At 27.0% G+C, this 20463-nt stretch overlaps 1 protein-coding gene across 2 annotated transcripts in view; it reads right to left on the bottom strand.

The window, feature by feature from the left end:
• LOC100197784 (uncharacterized) overlaps window positions 1–20463 on the bottom strand; it is a 133123-nt gene that overhangs the window by 10336 nt on the left and 102324 nt on the right. For both annotated transcript variants that reach the window (XM_065811818.1, XM_065811819.1), the window contains exons 38-48: window positions 19076–19125; window positions 18750–18864; window positions 18559–18665; window positions 16666–16774; window positions 14953–15179; window positions 14520–14583; window positions 1540–1661; window positions 1075–1201; window positions 797–838; window positions 573–713; window positions 144–218 (exon numbers count right to left, since the gene is read on the bottom strand). In XM_065811818.1, coding sequence (XP_065667890.1) covers window positions 144–218; window positions 573–713; window positions 797–838; window positions 1075–1201; window positions 1540–1661; window positions 14520–14583; window positions 14953–15179; window positions 16666–16774; window positions 18559–18665; window positions 18750–18864; window positions 19076–19125 — 1179 coding nt within the window. The remainder of the gene's footprint in view (window positions 1–143; window positions 219–572; window positions 714–796; window positions 839–1074; window positions 1202–1539; window positions 1662–14519; window positions 14584–14952; window positions 15180–16665; window positions 16775–18558; window positions 18666–18749; window positions 18865–19075; window positions 19126–20463) is intronic.

Genomic DNA, 20463 nt, shown 5'->3' on the forward strand with positions numbered 1-20463 from the left:
AGCTTATTTTAAAATTTCCTTGTGCATATCTTTTTGTATAGTGAGCTTATGTAAAGACAAATAGAGTTTTCTTTTTTTTTTTCTTTTTTATTATTTTTATTATTTTCAGCACCCCTATATGTGTAAAATAAAAAAATTTATACCTGAACTTCGTATACTTCATTTGGTATGCACCCTTTATTTTGAGAAATAATATTCTTTCCATCATACGCTATTGCCTGTGCAAATATCATTAAAATATATCAATTTAAATATATCAATTAAAATATATTCAAAATAATAAAGATAGATATATAGAAAATAAATAGAAAAACAATAAAGCTTTAGAAGTTGTCACAAATCATTAAAAAAAAAAGAAAATTATATCTAGAAGCCTCAAAACAAAATTGACTATTTAAACTTTATAAAAAATTGAAAACAATAGAACTAAAATGAATAGACTGTTGAAAGCTAATCAAATACAAATATTAAATTGTTTTGAAAGTTGTCAAAATTGGGAAACATTTGGGATGGAGGGATATTAAATATTAAACAGAACACAAATAAAATTAAAATTGCAAAATACATTATACTTTAGTAAGTCTTGGAGAAAGTTCTAAACCATGGTTGTTGTGACTAGTGAGCTTATGTGCTCTCATCGGCCTAATAGCTGAAGTGGGTGGTGAGTCCACATAGTCTGTACTATAACCCCATAACTTATCGCTTTTCATTATCTATTGAAAAAAGATTTTTGCTTCAACATTATTGGCTTATTTAATGGGAAAAGAAAAAAAAACTGTTTATAAAGCAAACATACCTCTCTGTTAAAAATGCAGTAAGAAATCAGATATACCATGCCCTGTATAAAAAAGAAAACAGCTGGTGAATTATTTGAATAATATAAATTCTACAAACAATTTTAATGCAACATTATTTTCTATTACCACTTTTTGAAAATAATAGTTTTTTAATAATCAATTTACATTAAATATAAGTAAATATAATTAAATATAAATACTCTCTTTTAAATAAAAAAAGTGTATATAACATATTGCCAAAAATACAAAAGTTAATTTTAAAAGACGATTTCCTTACCAGTAATGTATTAAAGAATAGAAAAGCATATTTAATGTATAAACTGTCTTGTGTCATTCTTAAGCATGCTAACATCCATGTAATAATAACAACAGGTAGAAGAATAACTGATCCATAAATACTATCTCTAAAAAAATTTATGACTAAAACTTATTTAATTTTATTTAATAAATTACTTTTGATTGGTTGCTTTTTGATTACCCGTAATTTCCTTAAAATTTTATTAAATTTTATAACATGCTTAACCATTTCAAAAAGCTATTGAAATATTTAAAGTTGTTTTTTTTCTAACAAAGAAGAACTAGTAAGACTCTTTAACAAAGAAAGACAAAAAAAAGAAAAACAGTTAAAGTTGTTTTTGTCAACAAATAAAGTTAACTTATAAAACGTATGCACATTTTTTAAACTAATAATTTATTTTCTCATTTTTACTAATTTGTTTTTTAAATTGCAAGTTTTATTTACCTTATATGAAAAGTTTCATCATCATCAACAATAGTAGTGATTGACTTATCTTGGGAAAAAAATGCTGGTAAACGATGTGAAAAGTAAACTCCTGCAATCATGCCAAGAAATACAATGTTGATCTGAAAAACAAACATTCTTTATTAACTGTTGTTGCAATTCATATATGATAATATATACATCAACCCTCGGAGTAAGGGTCAGTATTCGGCAGTGCCGACTTAACTACCTGAAAGTGTTTGAGGTTGGCAAAAAATTGCCGACCTCTTTTCTATGTTTTATGGTAAGACCTTTGCATCAAATAATTTTAGCCAACCTGATGCCAACCTCTAAAAAATTGAGGTCGGCAAATTATTGTCGACCTCATTTTGTCTAATTCTGAGGGTTGATACATATATATGTATATATATATATATATATATATATATATATATATATATATATATATATATATATATATATACATATACATATATATATATATACGGTGGGTGGCCATTGAAATAAGGCCATCACGTTTTTTGTTATATTGTCAGCATTAATTCACCTTTCAAACAAAAAATTTACAATTTTTCATAATTATTTACGACATTATTACAAATTATTGTGTAGGCAACACTATTTTGTTGCTAGCAACACTGTACTTTGCATGTTTTGACAAGTAAAACCGTGAAATTGTGTTCAGTTACCGTTTGTAGAGTGCCGAAGCTTGTTGTGTGTGTGTTAAGGATCTTTCTTCAAACGTTATTTTTAACCGACTATTTTTCAAAATTTTAATTTTTTAAGTGTTTTATTAAGTGAAAGACTTCTTTGAAAGTAGTTTTTCCAAAAATATACATTATTTCAATTTTTTTAATTTTTTTTTACATATTTTTGTAGTGTGTTTATTTGTCTTTTAAATTTTTTAAAGTTTCTGACAATGGGTAAAAAAAAAGATGTGAATGTTTGTAAGAAAAGTGAAATACGGTCACTTTTAAGCAACACTAAAAAATCTCAACAAGAAATTTCAAGAAGAATTAGCGTTTCTAGGCAGACTGTGCAAAGAATAGCATCAAAAATGAAAAATGGCGAAAACCCTATATCCACACTCGGTAAAAACTGTAAAGGAAAATGCCTTACAATGCCAAGACCTGAGAGAATTATCAGGAATATTTGCTTGGAGAATAGAAAGAAACCCAGAAAAATAATCACAACATTGATTAAAGATGCTGGAATTAATATTAGTAATTGCACAGTCAGGAGATGCTTAGATGAGTTAGGCTTTAAGTGTTACCGCCCTGCGAAAAAACCAAAATTAACGCCTGCCATGAAGGATAAAAGACTGAAATGGGCTATAAAACACCGCAATATGACAACAAATGATTGGAGAAAGGTATTTATTTCTTAAACATGTCATTTTCTGCTTTATTTCTCGATTTTCTTTAGACTAATGAAAGACTAACACTTTTTGAAACATTTGTTTTCAGGTGTGCTTTTCTGATGAATCCACGTTTCAGATCTTGTCGAAAATATTTGTCGATTAAGTTTAGGAAGATATGTCTGACATTTAGATATGTCTGACATCTTTGAACGATATGTCTGACATTGGTAGAAATGCTTTTACTATACGAAGGGTTAAACCATATTTCTTTTTCTTTTCTTTTTTTTTTTTTTGGGGGGGGGGGTTATAAATTTTTTTATTTAAACAAACTTAAAGAAAACCAGTCAAAAACAAATGAAACGTTTGGGTTCAAAACGAATAACATGCCACCCCAGTGCAAAGAATTGGAAAATTTTGAAAACGATTTGCTCAATTTAATAAACCTTATAAAACTTGAAAAGATACGCAGCAAATTTCAGAGTAAATTAAATAGAGAAATATTAAATATAAAAACCCTAAAGTATTATTATTTGCCGACAAAACAAATAATATTTATCAAATTTCCACTCAAGGAACACACTAAACTTCTTAATGAAAATATCACAAAAGCGAACAAAAAAACCCCCACAGAAACTAAAAAACACAATTAACCTTGAAGCCAAAAATATAGCACTCAACTTTAGCAAATGAATAAAAGTGATAGCAACATCTGAAGCTTTTATTACACTAGAGACCACAAAGACTCATTCCAAAACAATAAACCCTGCCATATATTGCACTCTGACAAAAGTGAACTTGGTCACATAAGCAAAAAATACCTTGATACTACAAATTAAAAAAAAAGAACTGTATTAAATTTAAACCAATGAAAAAATACCACTGATGCAATCAAACAGTTTGAAAATATACCAGAAAAACAACATTGCGTTTTTATTTGACATGGTCAATTTTTACCCCACTATTACATCAAAAATACTAAGTAATGCAATATTGTTTGCATTGTTTGAGAACTGGTGGGCCTATATATATTACATTTACTATCTAAAATAATAAACAAAGAAGACATTTAACTATATCGTGACGATGGTCTGATGATACTTCGTAAAAAAACTGGATCACAAATTGATAGCATGCAAAAAAACATAATTAGAGATATAAAAATTTTCAGTTTTAAAATAGAGATCCAAACAAACCTACCTGCAGTCAACTTCTTAGATGTATTCTTTAACTTAGAAAAAGACTCCTACTAACCTTTCAAAAAACCAAACGAAAATCTATGTTCCAACCATCCTCCTCAAATAATAAAGCAAATCCCCATCTCTATTAACAACAGATTATCACAAAATTCCTCAAATGAAAAAACATTTAATTCATCTATACCAGAATACCAAGATGAATCAAGAAAAAATGGCTTCACTGGTTTTAATTTAAAGTATAACCTGCAAACAAGAGAAAAAAAGAGAAAAAAAGAAAAGAAAAGAAAAAGAAATATGGTTTAACCCTTTGTATAGTAAAAGCATTCTAATGTCAGACATATCGTTCAAAGATGTCAGACATCGTTCAAAGATGTCAGACATATCGTTCAAAGATGTCAGACATATCTAAATGTCCGACATATCTTCCTAAACTTAATCGACAAATATTTTCTAACATCCCACCCCATAAGTAAACTATTCAACCAAAATGCTATCAAAGTGAGTTACAGCTGCACCAAAAATATCGAAAGAATAATAATAGGCCACAACAAGAAAACCATTTCAGAACGACCAAAAGAATACCCACCCTGCTATTGCATAAATAAAGAAAACTGCTCAGTAATAGGAAAATGTAGATCCTATAATGTGTTATTTATAACCTGGTCAATAATTAAACAAGTACCTGCCTACAGCAACGTAACAAAAAACTGCTTGCTTTGCCTTCATGAAAAACTACGCGTGTTGTCATACAAAAGTACGCAAGAATTATTAAATAAAAAAACAGAAATAATATCTAAGTGCTGTCATGAAAAACAAGCTCTTGCTTGACAACCATGAGCTCAAAGATTAAAAAAACCAAACCATGCTTGACAACCATGAGCTTAAAGATTAAAAAACCAAACCATGTTCGCAAATAGTAACAGTTTTATAACTGTTTTTGAACGGCAAGATGTTTATTAAGAGTATATATTTTTTTTTAACAAAAAAAACAATGTTTTTTTTACCTGATGATTGCAAAATGTATGAAACTTTTAGTAGTAAGAATTATGCATTTATTTTTATTTAACCTCATTAAAAAATCAATTATATAGCTCTGTTATTATTCATCGAGCACTCTTGCTGAATATATGCAAACAGCAAAATTAAATTTATTTATTTATACATATATATATTTTTACATATATATATGGCTATTTCCACGATGGAAGAGATAAATTTTGTGTTTAAAAATTTCTTTTTTCAAAAGGTTTTATTTCTTTAATTATAGTTTAAACACCTTAAAATTATTGTTAAAATAAATTTTGAGTAGAAAATGTTTGAACCGAGTAGATAAATTTGATGAATGTTAGCAACTGTTTGTTCTTTTTATTATTCGAAAAAGTGAGTAAAATTTGAGGGCAAGTTATTGCAATATTTTAAACAAAACATATCCATATTTTTGTTTAGAAAGAATCTTTGAGACTACATATATGTCTTGAGTAAAAAAACTTTTACTCTTTAAAAATAATTCAAGTGTTTTTTTGTCACATACACATCTTCAAAAATTACGTTGCCTCACTGAACTAAAAGCTAAAGAAGTTTAATTATCGCAATGAAATTATGCTTTATGGCGAGGTTTTTTTAGAAATTATATATTTTAATGTAAACTTTTAATCATTACTAAAAAAAAAATTGGTCAAAAAGCATTGTATTAACATATAGTTATAGTTTAAAAGCTGTTGCGTCACTGAACGGGATAATTAGCGTTTTATAAAATAGCGCGGTAAGGAAGTCAAAATATCATCCAAAAGTTCAGATTTCGTTGTGGGTTTTCAAATTTTTCAAATTCGAATAAATTTTTGCATTTTAGTATTGTGAAGGGCTATTAGTAAATATTAGTAAACTTATGGATTTATGTTAACATTCTCTTATAAAGTTGTAAATTTTTAAGAAATGGAATCAAAATTAGAAGTAAAAAAAAACGTTATGCAGAATACCAATCTAATTATGTTTCTCGAAATGCTGGTAAAAAGAAAGAAATGTTCAGAGTTAGGTCTAAGAGATATCGAGAAAAATTGAAAGCGGATCCTAATAAAAAAGCAGTTTATGCTGCTAAAGCAAAATTAAGAGTTTTAAAAAGTCGCGCTTTAAAAAAAATACTTTTAAATCAATATCAAAGACCAAGCTCATCTTTTAAAAATGTTCAACAAAGAAGAAAAGCATTGAAAAAAGTTTTAAAAGCACTACCAACTTTCAAAGGAGAAACAATCTGAAATTCTTTCTATTCTTTCAAATAGCTCTGCTTGTAAAGATAATTCGGGTCTACCTCCAGCATGTTCAAAGCTGTATGGTCTTTCTGAAAGCGATGTTTTAGCAGTTGTAAACTTTTATAATTAAGATGAATTTTCCCAAATATCACCAAACAAAAAAGATGTCACTCGAATTCAATTATCTGACGGAAAAGCAAACAATATTCAGATACGTCATTTATATTATACGCTAAAAGAAGCTTTCGAGTTATTCAAGGAAAAGCATCTGCACATAAAAATTGGACTCAGCAAATTTTGCGACCTTCGTCCACGCAATGTAAAATCAGTTACAAAATTTCCGCATAATGTTTGTGTTTATAGTTTGCATGAAAATATGCGATTTGCCTTAAATGCATTAACAAAATTAATTCAAGCACCTTCAATCAAAGTTGGATCTGAAATGATAAATAACTTTGTTTGTGAACCGTATACATACAATTGCGCCTATGAAAAATGCGTTGCATGCAAAGGTATGAAACAGTTCGATAAACACTTGCAAACTGTTAATACATTTGGTTTCGAAGTATCCTGGGACGAGTGGAGAAAGCCTGAAACTAAAATATATGCAAACATTGAAAAAATTTCAAAAGTCTACTGTAACAGAACTCATCCAACACATATCAGCGATGCGTGATAAGTTCGTTAAACACGCATTTGTAAAGAAAAACCAATCAACAATTTTTAATAAACTGAAGGAGGTTTCGATGAGTGTTAATTCTGAAATTGCGGTAATCCAAGTTGACTGGGCTGAAAACGCTAGGTGTTTCTATCAAAATGAGCCACAAGCGGCTCATTTTGGTCAAAATCAAGTTTCTATCATGACCCTAGCAGTCTGGAAGATTGAGTTAAAAACATTTGCCATAGTTTCAGATTCAACTGATCATACTAAGTCTTCCGTTATACTGTACATTGACAAAATCCTTCACTTTATTCCTGATCAAGTCAAAGAAGTACACATGTTCAGCAATAATGCCACTTCTCAGTTCAAAAACAAAAGCATTATGGCTGCAATGGTTGTGTTTGAAAAACGTTTTCATAAAAAATTCTTCTGGCATTTCTTTGCAGCGATGCACGGGAAAGGAGTGGTTGACGGAATAGGAGCTACTGTTAAGCGAATCGCAACCCTGAGAGTTAAAACTAGTCAATACGAAATCAGGTCAGCAACAGATTTTGCGTTAGCATTACAAGATTTGCAAATATCTGTAATTCACATGTCAGAAAACGATACAAGACAACAAAAAAATGAACTTGGATTCAGTTCAATTTTTAAGTTATTCAAGAAAAATCAAAGGTATATCAAAATCACATTATTTTTATGTTCAGAATGATAACGTTGTTCCGATGCTAGTTTCACCTGAGTATAATTAAAATTTATTACAAAATAACAAAACTTTTTAAAATGATTTTAATTTCCTCTTTTTGTTTCGTCACTGAACGTTGCGTCACTGAACTGATAGTTTTTTTTCTGTAAAATAAAACGATATGAAAACTTTATTGTTTGTGGCTTTTTTTATGACTACCTTATTGCCAAATGAATAAATTACAACAAAAAAATCTAATAAGTCAAGCAAGAATTAAAATTTCAGCGAAAACTAAAAAGTAATAAGATATCATTTTTGAGTTATAGAAAAATTTCTATTAAAAAAAATCTCTCCGCATGATGCATCACTGAACTATGGAATTGGCCATATATATATATATATAAAAGAAAATTTTCTTTTCTTTTCAAACACAGATATGCAGTGCAGAGAGATTTTTTTTATTTAAAATCTTTAGTTTGAAATACTTTGTAAAATACAGTTTGCAAAAAAATAATTGTACACTTAAAAAAAAAGTCATAATTTTAAAAATTGCATCAAAAAAATGAGTTATCTGTTAAAATATTTAAAAGTTTTTTTTAGATATCTTATCAAGTTTTGTTTTAAGAATTTATTTTTGTATTGGTGAATTAATTTCTTTTCAAACCTATTGAATTTTACACAATTGATCTAATGATGCATAAAATTGACTGCAAAAAAAATAATTTTACAGTTCAAAAATAAGGTCAAATTGATCAAATTCCATGGAAATTAGTATCAAGTGCGGCCTCCTTTAGCCTTGATGGTCTCATCTAGATGATTTTGGTATTGAGTTGATACCACAAATTTTCTATTGGATTTAAGTCCAGGCTTTGAAATGGCCATTCCAAAACATTGATGTTATTCATGCCAAAGTATACCTTCATTTTCTTAGCGGTATGTTTTGGATTGTTATTCTGCTGGACTATGAAATTGCTTTCCATTCTCAATTTTTAAGTATATGGTTGCAAGTTAGCTTTGAGAATTTCACAATACATTGAAGCATCCATTTTGTCATCAATAAATGTAAATTTCCCCACTTCTTTTCAACCCAAACCATCACATTTCCTCCTCCATGCATTACACTACCTCGCAAACAACTCAATTTATAAGCTTCTCCTTATTTTCACCACACTTTTTGGACTACATCGGATAAGACAAGATTGTATTTTGACTCATCTGACTAGAAAATTTTTTCCAATATGATATCAGCATTTTTAAGTACTTCGAAAATTCCAATTGACATTTCATTTGTTTAGAAGCTAAAAAAAGTTTTTTTTGAACCACCCTACCTCTATGTTATTGTTCTCTTATACAATTTCTGATTGTTTCAGGAGTCACTATGATGTTACGATCTTCTTGAACTTTTAAAGCTAATTTAGCTGCCAAAACAAATCTATTTTTCTTCACATTAATGATGATATCAATGTTATTTCGATCAATTGCACTAGTGGTCTTGAGAAAATGAAGTTATGGTTCAACACAAATAACATCAGTGTTTTGGAATGGCCATCTCAAAGTTCAGACTTGAATCCAGTAGAAAATTGGTGGTATATTTTGGACAGAAAAATTGGCAAACGAGCATTTAGACGCAAAGACAACTTGAAAGAAGCTATAATGTGGGCATGGGATAAAATAACAACAGAAGAGACCCAACATTTGATCAACTCAATGCCAAATCATCTAGGTGAGGCCATCAAGGCTAAAGGAGGCCCCACTTGATACTAATTTCCATAGAATTTGATCAATTTGACATTATTTTTGAACCGTACGATTATTTTTTTTACAGTCAATTTTATGCATCATTAGATCAATTGTGTAAAATTCAATAGGTTTGAAAAGAAATTAATTCACCAATACAAAAATAAATTCTTAAAACAAAACTTGATAAGATATCTAAAAAAAACTTTTAAATACTTTAACAGACAACTCTTTTTTTGATGCAATCTTTAAAATTATGATTTTTTTTTAAGTATACGATTATTTTTTTTGCATACTGTAACTATAACATTAATGACAATATAGTCAAGTTTGCAAAGTTGTTTATAAAAGAGAAGCATTATTGTGAAATATGAAAAAGTCATATTATCATGAAAGATGAAAAAGTCAATCAACTAACAACAGCATAATAAACTGCAATATTTAATTAAGACACGGTTATTACAAAAAAAAAAGATTAAAAAAGAGTGCCAATTGAAATGCAAATGTTTCTAATTAGATTGGACTAACTGATTGAATTTTTAAATAAAAGTCTTGAAAAACATCCTATTATGAAAAAATAAATTGATAATATTCTTGTAACAAGTATAAAATTAAATTTTGTATTTAATAAGCAATTTATTTAATGAATAAACACATTGCTTGCGTAAAAATCGAAAGCTCCCATAAAAAACTGTTTAGAGCAGCTTCTTGCATGGCTTGCCTTATTTGTTTTAGGAGAGCTTTTCTCTGCTCTCACACTCATTTACTCCTTTCGAGGCCTGCATATATATATATATATATATATATATATATATATATATATATATATATATATATATATATATATATATATATATATATATATATAAATTTATATATATATATATATATATATATATATAGATATATATATATATTTAATGCGGTAGTGGTGTAGTGGTAAGAGCGCTCGCTTTGTAAGCGAGAGGTTCGGAGTTCAACTCCCACCACGTCCCTGGAAGTACCGCGCTCAACTTAGTTTCTCCGCGCAGCGGCCTTGCTTGGCAAGGTTTGTGTTTCAGAGTTAAAGAGTTGAGAGAGGGTTGCACCACGAATAACGACTAAAAAAAAAATAAAAAAATAAAAAAATAAAAAAATTAAAGAAAAAAAAAAAAAAAAAAAAAAAAAAAAGATATAATAAAAGAAGAATGAGTATCCTCCTCGACTGTAGTGGCCCCCCTCGGGCCTTTGGTTGGTTAAAAAAAAAAAAAAAAAAAAAAAAAAAAAAAAAAAAAAGATATAATAAAAGTGTTGTTACCTTAAAATGTATTTACTTTTGGAAACCATTCCAAATTTATCAGAAGAAAATATAGAAGAGATTCGTGATATTGCTATGTTTGTCAGCATCTTTTACACTCAGTGGTTTCTTAGAGCAATATCACCAACTGCTGCCCCATATCAGATTAAAAACAATAATTATAAATAAGAAAACAGCATAAAAAATAATTCGTTAACTGTTTGACTAATGACTTAATCTAATAATGTTAAAATATTGCATAGGATAAAAAAGCTCTGTTGAAGATGATGAGGTTCATGGACATAAATCTTCTTGGAGCTACTTCCTGCCTTAGTTGTGCTTTAGCAGATAAACGTTGCCAAAACAGAGAAGATAATGCCAAAGCATTGAACAGTACACTTCTCGCCAAACCAAATGTGTCTCCACTTAAACATGTTATGGTCAATAAAGAGCTTTTTCACTCTCTAGACTTTGCACAAGATCAGCCTTCATCTTTTTGTTCTCTAAAAACTTAGCAACCTTGGCTCAGCTTTGATAAGATTAGACATGGAAAGGGTGATTTGCAGTGGCTTAAGTTCCCTTTACAGTTCTGGAAGTTCAACAACTTTTATCTTGAGTTTGAATCTACTATTAAATCCTATGATGTGGTCAATGAGTTGTCCGAGAGGGCCAATAATCTAGTTAAAGAACTGATTGGAAAATCAAACAAAGAAAAAAAATTTGTTCTTGCTTAACTATGTTTACAAAAGAAGTAAACAAGGAGCAAAGAAAAAAGATTTAGCATCGAATGTAACAAAAAATATTTTAAAATGTTGAGTGTTAATAATTTAAAGTCTAATATGACGTTGATTATATTTTTACTTCTTCTCCCTTCTCCTCTTGCAGCTCGAAAGAAAGGTATATTAATAGGGGAGGGCTAATCCACCTTCCTCTAGATTCACTTCTAAGTTTAACATTGAAAATAATATAATATATTATACAGCTTATTTATAACTACATTTAACTGGCTAGATTTTGTAATGAAAAATACCATAGAAATGCAGGGGTCGCAACAGTTTTTTTTGGTGATTAAGATAGATAACTTACAGACATGGAGCAATCTTTAAATTCAGGTATGTTTATATTTATACTAAATGAGAATACTTTGTAAAAAATTGCATTAAGTGGAGCCTGGGAACTACCAAAACCCCAAAACTTGTGCCACCAACCCCAAATGTGAGGCAATAAGTTACCAAGTTTTATACAACTGTTATTTCAAACTAAATTTATATTCAGCGACAGATTTCAAATTTCATCTAAAAATATCATAGAGTTTGAAATTTATGACAATGTAACAATTTTAACCCCTCATTTTGGGGAGGGTGGAAACTTTACATAGTCATAATTTTTGAATGTTAAAGTATTATTAGATGAAATTTGAAATCTGTTGATGAATATAAATTTAGTTTAGAATAGCAATCGTATAAATCTTAGTAACTTATTGCCCTCATATTTGGTGCTGGGGGGGCACAAATTTTAAAATGATTTTACAAGAGTGATAAATTTAGTCATAACGGCATGTTTAGCTACTTCCAGACTTCTAAACTCTTCTGTGGGCAACTAGAAGGTGATGTCTGGCAAAAAAATCTCTTGAAAAGAAAAAGTGTTAACATTTATCACAACTATATAGCTTCTTTGATGACCCATCAAGTATTGTGAAGGCTTGTTTTATATATAAGATTTTTTTTTTAACTTTAAAAAAGGTTTAAGGGTGGCACACGACCCTAAAGTCCTTTTTTTTTTTTTTAACCCTTTTTGATATTTTTTGTCCCCACATGTGCCACCCTTAAACAATATTGAATTAATTTTTTTTTCTATATAAGCTCTCACAATGACTAATATAAAAGTATAATTAAGTACTCTAATTGTATTTTTTTTCTCAACACTGGAAAACTTATAGAAAAGTGAAAAAGCAGACAAAAATTTTTTTCTCCCTATTTCATGGATCACGGCAAATTTTTTTTGGTGATTGAGATAATATGCAGACATAGAGCAAACTTCAAACTTGGGTATTTTTATACTTGTATTAAATTAAGATGCTTCGAAAAAAATTGGAGTGATTGCAGCCTGGGAACTACAAAAACCCTAAAATTTGTGCCCCCCCAGCACCAAATATGAGGGCAATAAGTTACTAAGATTTATACTATTGCTATTCTAAACTAAATTTATATTCATCAACAGATTTTAAATTTCATCTAATAATACTTTAACATTCGAAAATTATGACTTTGTAAAGTTTCCACTCTCCCCAAAATAAGGGGTTAAAATCGTTACATTGTCATAAATTTCAATATAATACAGATAATATATAATAATATATATCATATATAATAATGCTCAACTTATTAATGCTCATTCATGAGTGTTTGACATGGAACTCACAGAAGCCATTTCATTGGAGTTAATAGTAAGAAAGTCGCAGCACATTTGTCTACTTTATGTAAACTTCCAATTATGTAATGTTAAAACATACATCAAGTTTTACAGTTTTACTTTTACTTAAAAATTACATTGCAACAATACCTCCTTAATTTTGATTTATAGCATTTATTTGTCATTTTATAAACTTATACCATCTTTTGTTTATTAAATATTGTTTAAAATTATTAGATTAGTGTGCTTTACTGGCCTAAGTGGTTAGCTCACTGCGTTTCTGAAGAACAATGTGGAGGTTCTAATCCTGTCGATTGCAAATAATATATATATATATATATATATATATATATATATATATATATATATATATATATTTATATATATATATATATATCTTTTAAACCTTTTTTAATTTTCTATAATACAAAATAAAACAATATTTCAAGTTCTATTGATGTTATATACATAACATATATAAAGATATTATATACAAAACAAACAAAAGAAAGATAACTTTTAAAAAAACATCAAATTTCTATTAACTTTTAAAAAAGCTTCAAATTTCTAAAAACAGATAGAGAAATTATTTACACATATATCATTATAGAGATACTTATGTTATTAATGTGCTTAGGTACTAAGTCTGTGCATTTTTATTTTCTCCCACCTAATAAAATTAAAATGACTATATAGATAATAAGTGAAATGGTTGGTGTGAAACTTTTCATGTTTATTACTAGTTCCACAGATTTTTAAATTAATTTTCACATATTTTTAAACTATTTATAGTGATTGTAATTAATCAACACATTTTAAGCAGGTATTCTAGTATATATCTAGAATACCCACTTTGGGTACTAATATGCTAACTGTTAATAAATAGCGGTTGGCGCAACAACTAACTGAAGTGTTTGAAATTTCTTAAATTTAATTATAGCATAAAATTTTTTTAAGTCAAATCTTTAAAAATTAGACAACATGTATAGTTTTTCTACTGCTTACTAAAAAATATTGAAGACTTACCAATACTTTTTTACAGGTCCAAACAGCTAGAAATGTAAATAACACCTATTTTATATATCAATTTGATATATAATAGACCTTTCCACTATTATCAAGTCACACTTCCATTCTTATCAAGTAATTTATGGTATACTAGTTGTTTTTATTTTAGAACTTTTATTTGTTCTAAGTACTAATACAAATTCAAAATGACTTATTCACCTCTGTGGATGACTTTTGCAGACTGCTGTGATTAATAAATTTAACTGTCAATCAATTTATGTCAATTAATCTACCAGAGCAATTATCAATCATCAGTCATAAATCAATACAATTATCAATCATCAAAACAATTATCAATCATCAGTTATATATCAACTATTTATAATTATGTTTTTTACTTACAATAACTAACAATGATATTGGTGGTATAAAGAGTGAAAAAAGCAGTGTGTTTGAAATCCAGCAACTAAAATAAAATAAAAAAATTGACATTATTTTTGTTGCACTTTTATAATATTAACATTTTTGTATAACATTAATACAAAAAGAAAGAGACTTTTTAATTTTTGCACCATTAAGTAAAACATTTCAAAGTAAAAGTAACTAATAATAAAAAAATAGTTTTTATAATTAAAAAAAACAACCAAAACACAGATTATAAATTTGTTATAATGAAGAAAATTTTTTACATACACATTAGTAATAACAATATATTTACCTAAGATTAAATACTTATTTTCAATAAGTATTTAACCTTAGGCTCACATTGGTACTTAATCTTACATGCACATTAGTGTTTAACCTTACATACACATTAGTACTTAATCATACGTACACATTAGTGTTTAATCCATAGTTATCATAGAATACAGCTAACCCAAAAAGTGAAACAAAAAAGGGAAAACCATATCCAATAAGCGCAGATGTTATCAATCTATTCTTGCTGCTTTTTTTAGTGCAATAAGCTAAATGCACATAAGTATACCAACTTTGTGCAAGCAGCCATGAAAAAAGCGATGTCAATAAAATATGGAACAACACAGTTTCAGCTTTGCACCATTTCTAAAAAAAATATGAAAAAAAAAATAATAGTTGGTAAATAATTTTAAAATATTTTTTGGCCTTTTTAATGTGGCTAATGTAGTAATGTGGTTAATGTGGTAATGTGGTTAGCTTTATATTTGCTATATATAATATAGTAAACTAGCTCACAACCCAGAAGTTTGACAATCCTCAGTCCATGTAGCAGCACTCTGTTGCGGGTCAGGCTATAAGATAGTCAATATATTTACTAAAGCCCCCGCAACTTCTTTTTTTTTTTATGATGTTACCCATGAGCGTCTTATGCTGCATTTATATATATATATATATATATATATATATATATATAAACATATATATATATATATATATATATATATATATATATATATATATATATATATATAAACATATATATATATATATATAAATATATATATATATATATATATATATTTACATATATATATACATATATATATACATATATATATATATATATATATACATATATATATATATATATATATATATATATATATATATATATAAATATATATATATATATATATATATATTTAAGGTGGATTTCCATGACTTTTCCCTGATTTTTCCCTGATCGCAGATCTTTTTATTAGTATGTTGTCATTGTTACTATTGTTATTATAGTACATTTAAAATTTAATCGAAGTAAAATGTAAAAAAGCCACGTTTTTATTAACTCTAAAAGCTGTTTTGATAAATAGCATTCAGAACAAAATAAACTAAATTACACAAGCAAATGTAAAAGTAAATGTAATTGTAAATGTAATTGTAAATGTAATTGTAAATGTAATTGTAAATGTAATTGTAAATGTAATTGTAAATGTAATTGTAAATGTAATTGTAAATGTAATTGTAAATGTAATTGTAAATGTAATTGTAAATGTAATTGTAAATGTAATTGTAAATGTAATTGTAAATGTAATTGTAAATGTAAATGTAAATATAATTGTAAATGTAATTGTAAATATATTTATAACTCACCCATTTCAAGTAAATTTATAAATAAAATGTAAATGTAAAAATAAAATATAAAAAATCAACATATATTTAAAATATGAAAAATACACCAAATGGTTCAGAAAAAATAATACTGAAAGAATGATAAAAATTTAAACAAAGTTTTTACTTCTTGTTAAAAAGACTGAAAAAGTATTGCTACATAAATATTAAAACTAATGACCTTATGAAAGGAAGAAGTTAAATTTGGATTCATCGCTCCTAATTAACTAGAGATTGATTGCTCCTAATTAACCACATTTGTGTGTGTGTGTATATATATGTATTCAATATACATGTATATATATATATATATATACGATGTACATGTTATATGTAAATTGTAGATATATACATGTATATTGAATACATATACACACACACACACACACACACACACACACACACACACACACACACACACACACAAATATATCATTTGTAAAATGAAATTAAAATACATTACATTTCCAACAAAATGCAGTTCATTGCTAAGACCAAAAATAAATAGAGCCTCTGTTAGTATTAACACTGTAACTAAGTTGAGCTGAAAAAATAAAACAATTTTTGCCAACCTAAAAAAATATATAGATTTTTTTTAATGTCTAAGAAGCACTGTAAAAATGTAAATATAGATAATTCAAACAAACTTATAAGTTTAATACTTTATTTATTTAAAATTCAAAAACAGCTATGCAAAAAAAAAAAGAAAAGAAAAAGGGCTACAATTCTGAACTTATAGTATGCTGCAATTCGAACCACATTACATAAAAAGTTAATCTAACAATTCATTTGCATCTTGATTAAGTAAAAAGTATATTATTATATTTACATTTTTTTATTCTCATGATAAAGTTAATAAACAACTTGTAACCCAGTCCGCCCCTAAAAAAACTTGTAGCAAGATATATATATATATATATATATATATATATATATATATATATATATATATATATATATATATATATATATATATATATATATATATATATGTATATATATATATTTAAATAATTGCATTTGGGCTTCTTTTGACATTTAAAGTGATGGTTATTTAAATAGTCTTTATCTCCCTTATATTTATTTTAAGTTGGAGTTCATCCAAGGTCATCAAAGGATCTTTTCATCCAAGGCACTTTAATTGTAACTTTTCTCAGAGTAAAAGATTTATGCCCTTATCTATATATCTTGATCTATAATATCAAATTATGATTTTTAGAAATTTATTTCAAATTTGAAAAAGTATTTGTTAAAAAGTTTAAAATTAGTGAAAAGCTTGAAATCAGAAACAAGACATATCATTCACTAATTTTAAACTTTTTAACAAATACTTTTTCAAATTTGAAATAAATTTCTAAAAATCATAATTTGATATTATAGATCAAGATATTTAGATAGAGGGCATAAATCTTTTACTCTGAGAAAAGTTACAATTAAAGTGCCTTGGATGAAAAGATCCTTTGATGACCTTGGATGAACTCCAACTTAAAATAAATATAAGGGAGATAAAGACTATTTAAATAACCATCACTTTAAATTTCAAAAGAAGCCCAAATGCAATTTATGCATATATAAACACAAAATTAAAAGATAAAGAAATTACTTCATTAAATGTAAATGGCAAACTGTTTGTTTCTTTAAATCATTTTTAGAGCTCAGTTTTCATCAACTGATAACAATTTACCATTCTTTAAATGTAGGAAAAAAATTATATGTGATGATGGTATCTTTTCACTTGATAGAATTTATATAACCCTTATTTAAAAAATCCAAAGAAATGAACAGGAGTAGATGTTATGGCAATTTTCAAATTAAACTACAGTTACAAGTGGTGTGCCATGGGGTTCTATTTTAGGTCTATTTATGTTTACTGTTTATATAAACAATTTACCAAATGAGTTAATAACTAAATGTAAAATATATGCTGATGATACAAAGCTAATTAATACAATTTCAAATGACTTGAAATGATTTAGCCTAATTAATTCTTTGTCTGGTAAAGCAAAAAAAAGGTTCAGTATAAATGTTCAAAGCAAATAAAATGTTCATTAAAAAACTTAGCTTAGATTCAAACACATCTAAACTATTGTACACTTCTCTTGTAAAACCATATCTGAACTACACAACTTTAGTGTTATACTTACTTAAAACAAGATAAACTATGATACAATGCAAAGCTATGCCAACAATATGTCATCAGGGAAAAAACTATAAAACAACTTATTGTTGTAGAATTATATACAATTATATTGTACATATCTAACTATATTGCTTTTTTATGTAAATTTTATGGTATAAAATTTAAAATTTCACAAAGTAGATAAAGTTAATTTATAAAAATAAATGTGTCATTTACCTGAATTTAACAAATATTAATAGTGTAGTTACAAGACATAAACAATTCAAACCAAAACTAACATATGATAAAACTTCATAGTAAGATACACTCTTGAATGAATCACTCTGTAAAAAAATGTGTTTTACATATAATTAAAATATAATTCCATGTAAAATTCAAAATAAATCTTTTTTTTAACACAAACTTACCTTTTTAATAGTAAAATTATAAATTATAGTTTGTAGTGCCAAAACTGTACAATTACAAATAATTTCATTTTCAATGTAGTAAGATACACAATTATCTCTTGACCAATAACTTATCCTGTATATAGAAAACTTTCATTATAAAAAATTTGTTAACAAATAAAAATAAATCACAACTAAATTATACTAAAAATAGTATACAACTAAAAACAAATAAAGTTTAATAAATAAACAATTAAATTTAATAAAATAAAATGATAAAACTATATTATTGAATCTTCAAAAAAAAATTTTTTTTTAATAATAAATAGTTTATAAAGGCAACTCACCCATTTTCAATTAAGTGTTGAACACAATAAGCTTTGTCGGTTGCAAACTTCTATGATATTAAAAAATTATTCAATTCATGATGGTAACTTAACTATAAGCAGTTATTAAAATGTAAAAATATTTATAGTATGCACAACCACTATTATTTACAGTATGTGCAAATGGGTTATGACTTTGTTGTGACCCCATGTTACTGGGTCATAATTTGATGAACAATTGTACAAAAATAATGGGGAATACCTTAATTTGATTTTCTTGATAAAAAAGGTCACACAAAAAATTTGAATTTACCATATATACGTATGGATAAAACTTCAAACAATTTTATGAATATTTTATTTTTCAATTCTATTTTTTTAATTGGAATGTTATTTTGTAGTTTTTAAGCATTTAATAGTTTACTGTTACATCATAACACTCCTAATTACAAATAAATGTAAAACTGCAAACTTAAATAACAATTCTACAAGTACAAAAAGCTACTGTATATGTCAAAAAAATATTGTGCAGTATTCAACTTAATTAAAGCATTATATATAATATATAAGCGTAATAAACTCTTATGCTTTGTTGGCTAAAATAAATTTAAGCTGGAGGTTCTTTTCCTTTTTACAGAAGTCAAAATGATTTTGAAGACACTTGATTGCTTGTTCTACACACTGATTTGTTCAGGTAATTTCAAGTCTTTATGATTCCTGATTCCAAAACTTTTTCACCAAGTTTAACGCTTATTTATGACCATAAAAGCTGCTTGATAGCTTCCAATATTCATCTGCATTGTACATTTGGTCAGTAAACCAATGGTCCACCTATCTGCAAGAGATGAATTTATAAATGTTGAGTAGTAACTCTCTTCTTTCTGGCAGAAGATTAAATGCTAAAAGAGATAGTATTGCTTGGGAATTTTATCTTGTGATATTTAATTTAGGTGTTTTCTGAAACTTCACATTAGGGAATATACTTAGTGTTTAATCTTCAACACTTAGTGTTTAATCTTCAACACTTAGTGTTTATTCTTCAACACTTAGTGTTTATTCTTTAACATTAATACTAGTGTTGATATTCTTGATGAGTATTACATTTAAAATCATAGTGCAGTGACCAGTTTTCTAAATGTAGTATTTTCTTCTTTAAGTTTAACAACTTCTTTAATAGTTGATCTGAATATCTCAGACTGCGAAGGACTCTGAATGTCAATTCCATCTTGAGAAATTGACAACAAATGGTTGCTGCTTTGCTGGTTGATAACTTTAAAGATGTTTTTAATTTGGTTGCAGTTTTGGTTTTGGTGTAGCTCTTGTTGGTACTTGTGAACTGCTCTTTTGAATCTTCAAACTCTGGATATTCTGCATCAGATTCAGATTTGGAAGTTGACATTTTTTTTGAA

This window comes from Hydra vulgaris, chromosome 12 (assembly GCF_038396675.1).
Source record: "Hydra vulgaris chromosome 12, alternate assembly HydraT2T_AEP".
NCBI classification, from domain to species: domain Eukaryota; kingdom Metazoa; phylum Cnidaria; class Hydrozoa; order Anthoathecata; family Hydridae; genus Hydra; species Hydra vulgaris.